Below are 5,608 nucleotides of genomic sequence, written 5' to 3'. Positions count from 1 at the left end.
CCCTGAGGTTGGGAAGATCCCCTGGAGGAGGAGAGCATGGCAACCTACTCCAGTGTTCTTGCCCGGAGAATCCCGTGGCAGCCCCTGAGGTCGCAGAGTCGGACAAGACTGAATAACTAAGCACAGCACAGCACAAGCCTACCTTGCAGGCTTGGTGCGTGAATAAAGAAGGAAAATATGTAAAGGGCCAACATTGCCTTTCACAATTAACCTTTAACCTGTTCTGGCCCCCTTCTCTCCGTTCGGCCTCTACAATGGGATGCGGGAAACAACAACAAAAAAACTAACGTTCTTTGTCGAAAAACTTATGGATACTGTTGTGTTTACGTCTTTACCAAAAATATGGGGGCTAGTGGAGCCCCAGCGCCCCGGATACAGGGGGAGGAAATCCGCACACGCCTATACCTCTCTCAGACTCAAGGACCCGCTTTCAGGACGCTACCAAACTTGCACGGCCGAAGGGACCCCTGAGCCCGACCTACAGCGCTCCTCCTGCAGCGGCCGCTGCGGAGCCCGGGCAGCGCACGGCCCCGCCCTCCTGGCCGCGCACGCGCAGCCGCTGGCCGGCCACGCCGGCGGCTGTTGTCGGGGCGCGGTGGGCGGGGCCGCCGGCGGAGCACAGGCGTACCCGGCGGGGTCGGCGGGCGCTCGGTCTCCGGATCGCCGGGCGGAGACGGCGGCTGAGCGTGCGAGGCGGTCGTTGCTTTCCCGAGTCGCTCTCTTCCAGGCTCGGTCCGGCTGTCATCATGGCCCGTGAGTGTGCGGACGGGTAGGGAAAGCGGAGGGGAGTGTCCTGCAAGGAAGTCGAGCCCCGCGGCGTGGCGGGCGAGGAGGCAGGGGCGGGCTGGTGAAACCCCTTGGGTCTAGCGGCCGCGCGGGCCAGGTGTTTAGTCCGCGGAGAGAGAGGGGCGACTGAGTCTGGTCCGGCCTGAAAGGTCCGGCAGGGAGGTGTCTGCATCACAGGTGCGAGTTGACACGTAAGGAACGCCTCCCCGGAGGTGAGGGGTGTGGACATCCCTGGGAGCGAGGTCCTAGGTCTGGAGGTGGTTTATGCTGGTACTTTGAGTTACCCAAAGTCCTGAGGCCTAATGAGCACTGGGTCTCCTCCCTAGTTCTTTGTTTGGCCCTGGAAGGTACTGTCTTGGAAGCAGCTGAATTTGCTCGCTTAACGGTTGACTTACAATGGACCAACTTATGCGAGGGCTTCTCTGGTGGCTCAGCGGTTAAGAACCCGCCTGCCAATACAGGAGATACAGGCTCGATCCCTGGCCCTGGAAGATCCCCTGGAAAAGGAAATGGCAACCCACTCCAGTATTCTTGCCTGGGAAATCCCATGAACAGAGGAGCCTGGCGGGCTACAGTCCATGGGGGTCGCAAAAGAGTTGGACACAACTGAGCGACTAAAAGCAACAGAATGTATGCGAGATACGATCTGTGGTATGGATCTTTCGCTCTTCATCTCAAAAAGCCAGACCTTATTTTAGGATACTGGTCCATATAGACAGACCATTGGAATGCCTCTTTTAAGAGGCCTGGTATTTATAGTCAGTGAGCACCTTAACGGGTACCATATTATTATTAAGACTTTAAGTGTCTACCTTTAAGCTTCCTCCTTGTCATCAGATCCCTAAACACCTTTCCATGCAGTACTCTGCTGGCTCATCTCTTCAAAAGCAAACTTCAAATCCTTTTAAATAAGAGCCCGAGAATGGAATTATTAATTTTGGAGATGGAAAAATAACATGACTGTTTCTTTTTGTAGGTGGAAATCAACGAGAACTTGCCCGCCAGAAAAACATGAAGAAATCCCAGGAAATTAGTAAGGGAAAAAGAAAAGAGGATAGCCTGACTACCTCTCAGAGGAAGCAGCGGTAAGTGATAGTGAAGAAAATCTCAAGTCACAGAAGTTTTTATTTTGAAGAATGGAAAGCGGTTTTTAAGTCCTTAGTAGAATGAGGCCTAACCTGCAGGAACGGGTAACAGCTGCCTATCGGTTATGTGCCAGTCATACTAAAACTGTGTGGGGTAGTCATTATCCCAACTCATGGATGAAGAATTTGAAGCTCTCAAGCTATACTTTGTCTTGCAGAGAATTTCACTCAACTCCACAGCAACCGTAAGAATTTCATTTAGCTTCTGTGTGCAAAGCATTGTTAGGTGCTAAGGATAAACATTTTCAAAGCAGACAACCTACCTATACTTGTCTGTATGACAGGTCACCAATCATATTGATAACTCTTTTGAAAGAGACACAAAGTATATGTAGTTATATCTTCAGAAGCCACTGAATTGGAGAGAATGCAGATGTACAACCTTGATATATGACTATAAATGACAAATAATATACAGTTGCTACAGAAATACTTTAACACTACAACTTAAGGTTTTGTTTAGGAAAATCATTCATTTTTCTAAAAAAAAAGTTAGTGAAATTTAATTTTATTCTAAAATCAAATTTTGTTGTCCATGTAACTTGGAGATCAAGTGAATAATTGATGACACAGGGTTCATTATGGCTTCTCTGCAGTCCTCAAGCCTGGCTACACATTAGAACCACCTGGGAAGCCTTGACGTCTGCTCAAAGCTATGCCTCACACCCAGTCCTGATTTAATTGGTCTGGGGTTGGATATTAAAAGGTGCTTTAGGGAGACTTCCCTGGTGGTCCAGTGGCTAAGGCTCTGTGCTGGTCCTGGAATTAAGATCCCATATGCCATCATGGGGTAGCAAAGAGTCGGACACGACTGAGCGACTGAACTGAACTGAACTGAATTGATGCCATCATGAGGAACGCTGGGCTGAAAGAAGCACAAGCTGGAATCAAGATTGCTGGGAGAAATATCAATAACCTCAGATATGCAGATGACACCACCCTTATGGCAGAAAGTGAAGAGGAACTCAAAAGCCTCTTGATGAAAGTGAAAGAAGAGAGTGAAAAGGCTGGCTTGAAGCTCAACATTCAGAAAACAAAGATCATGGCATCTGGTCCCATCACTTCATGGGAAATAGATGGGGAAACAGTGGAAACAGTGTCAGACTTTATTTTTTTGGGCTCCAAAATCACTGTGGATGCTGATTGCAACCGTGAAATTAAAAGACGCTTACTCCTTGGAAGGAAAGTTATGACCAACCTAGATAGCACATTAAAAAGCAGAGACATTACTTTTCCAACAAAGGTCTGTCTAGTAAAGGGTATGGTTTTTCCCGTGGTCATGTATGGATGTGAGAGTTGGACTGTGAAGAAAGCTGATCGCCGAAGAATGGATGCTTTTGAACTGTGGTGCTGGAGAAGACTCTTGAGAGTCCCTTGGACTGCAAGGAGATCCAACCAGTCCATTCTAAAGGAGATCAGTCCTGGGTGTTCATTGGAAGGACTGATGCTAAAGCTGAAACTCCAATACTTTGGCCACCTCATGCGACGAGTTGACTCACTGGAAAAGACTCTGATGCTGGGAAGGATTTGGGGCAGAAGGAGAAGGGGACGACAGAGAATGAAATGGCTGGATGGCATCACTGACTCGATGGACATGAGTTTGAGTGAACTCCGGGAATTGGTGATGGACAGGGAGGCCTGGCGTGCTGTGATTCATGGGGTTGCAAAGAGTTGGACACGACTGAGCGACTGAACTGAACTGAACTGATGCCACCATGCTGCAAGGTCCCAAAAAAGGTGCATTTTATTATACTTAAGTTAAACCTGATTTTAAAAGTTCCCTATTGTGAAATACAGCCAGAGTTTAATGAGGTTGAATCCCTTAATTACCACTTCACACTTTCTATGACATTTATTGTTAAAGTGATAAGCTTTGCTTTAAATTGGCTTAGATAGGAGTAGAGGTGAACTAATCAGTGGAGTGGTATAGGTTAGTAACCCTGAAATAGTATTTTTGTTGGGAAACCTAGTACAGCTTGGCTTAGTGATAGCCACTGCTTAATGACTGACTACACACTATTTACACACCTGTGCTAGGTGCTCTATATTAACCTCTATTCATTGCAATCCTGCAAAGCAGTATAGCCTCAATGCATGCAATGAGAGACTGAGGCTCTGAACTTCAATAACACTACTAGTGTCATACAGCAAACAGCAGAGTTTGGTTACAAACAGAAAAGTAACTGTTTTTATTTAGGATACCTCATTTTTTTGGTAACTGTCTTGTTTTTCCTTCCTTCTCATTCTTTATTTTTGCTATTGGCTTTACAGAAATGTCTTAATGATATGGACAGAACTACTCATCCTGAATTAAAACCTAATATTAAATATGCAGTGACAATATAGAAAAGAGCCTAGACTTTGAAACTGGACACACCTTGGTTTTTATGTGATTTGAGGCAGATGAGTTAGCTCTAAGCCTTTAACTTTTTAACCTGAAACATAAAGACAATAACTCAAAAGTTGTTGTAGGATTTAATTCAGAGCCAGCAAAGCGCCTGGCATACTGGAGCTGTTGAATGTATGGTGATTTAATATGTTTTTAATATGGGCTCATGGACCATCCAGCCCAGGAAGTTTGGTCTTAGTTCACAGTACTTGCAGGTTCAACCAGAGACACAAAGGGTTGAGAAAATGCCCTGAATATCCTGCATGAGTGTAATCCATTTTTCATCACTAGCTATTTGGCTTTTGGCTTGTAAGAAACTGAATTGCTTAATATAATGACATCTATGTCCTAATCCTAGGTATCACCTAAGATATCTAGAACACTTCTGAAATGCCCCTTTCATGAAAAAATTTAGAGTGAATTAACTGTGCTGACAGCCAAGAATAATCGCCATTATTTCTGCATATAACTGCCTCATGTCAAATGATGTGTATATGTGTGGTGTATATGAAACATAAGGACACACACACATACCTGAATATAAATTGTATTCAAGATAAGACCTGACTTCAAAGCATTTCCATTCTTTGCCTTCCCATTCCATCTCCATCCATGCAAATGGAAAGACATGAAATTGTATATCTTCTTTTAAATTGTCTTCTATGATACTGAATAGATTATTATAGAATACAAGGGAGAACATAATTTTTCTGTAATGACTTACAGCCTTTTTCCCCATTATAGGGACTCTGAGATCATGCAACAAAAGCAGAAGGCAGCCAATGAGAAGAAGTCTATGCAAACAAGAGAGAAATAATGACTGTCTGGAAAACCTGGGTGCTACTGCTAACTAGGTGTACCGTAAGCTCTATGACCAAGATTTCGTAGAGTGAACAGTCAGTGCATATGTTATATCCTTATAAAAGTATTTTAAACTTGTCCTTTCAACCTGACTGAGTGTGATATTTCAGAACCATTCTTCAAAGAATAAAACACTAACCATGCATATGACATGTTGGTGAACATTATTTTATCAGCAGTGAGCATTTATATAATTTATTAGAAAGGTAATATGATCAGGTAATAGGATCGTGTATACAAATCTAGAATCTTTGCCATAAACTTTGTTAAAGTAGATCTTTAAAGTCTACTTTATAATATATAATAGTATAATAGTTTATATATAACAAATACTAATATAACATATATAACATAGTATAGCAGAATGTATTGATCTAATTTTGCTTTGTAATCAAATAGTTCACTTGAAGAATTTACAAAATAGTGC

The 5,608-nt window shown here is 43.8% G+C and overlaps 1 protein-coding gene across 1 annotated transcript; it reads left to right on the top strand.

The window, feature by feature from the left end:
• Positions 1 to 583: 583 nt before the first annotated feature.
• Positions 584 to 5,324, top strand: LOC148775008 (small EDRK-rich factor 1). The gene is made up of 3 exons (XM_088827573.1): positions 584 to 753; positions 1,763 to 1,871; positions 5,065 to 5,324. The coding sequence occupies exons 1-3, from the start codon at positions 747 to 749 to the stop codon at positions 5,135 to 5,137; spliced, it is 189 nt and encodes a 62-aa protein (XP_088683699.1). The 5' UTR covers positions 584 to 746; the 3' UTR covers positions 5,138 to 5,324.
• The last annotated feature ends 284 nt before the right edge of the window (positions 5,325 to 5,608 follow it).

The sequence above is a fragment of the Moschus berezovskii genome, chromosome 18 (assembly GCF_049115385.1).
Source record: "Moschus berezovskii isolate FMDL1 chromosome 18, NW_MosBer_1.0, whole genome shotgun sequence".
Taxonomy (NCBI): Eukaryota; Metazoa; Chordata; class Mammalia; order Artiodactyla; family Moschidae; genus Moschus; species Moschus berezovskii.
The sequence above is the reverse complement of the archived record's forward strand: the minus strand, read 5'-3'. Positions and strand labels throughout refer to the sequence as shown.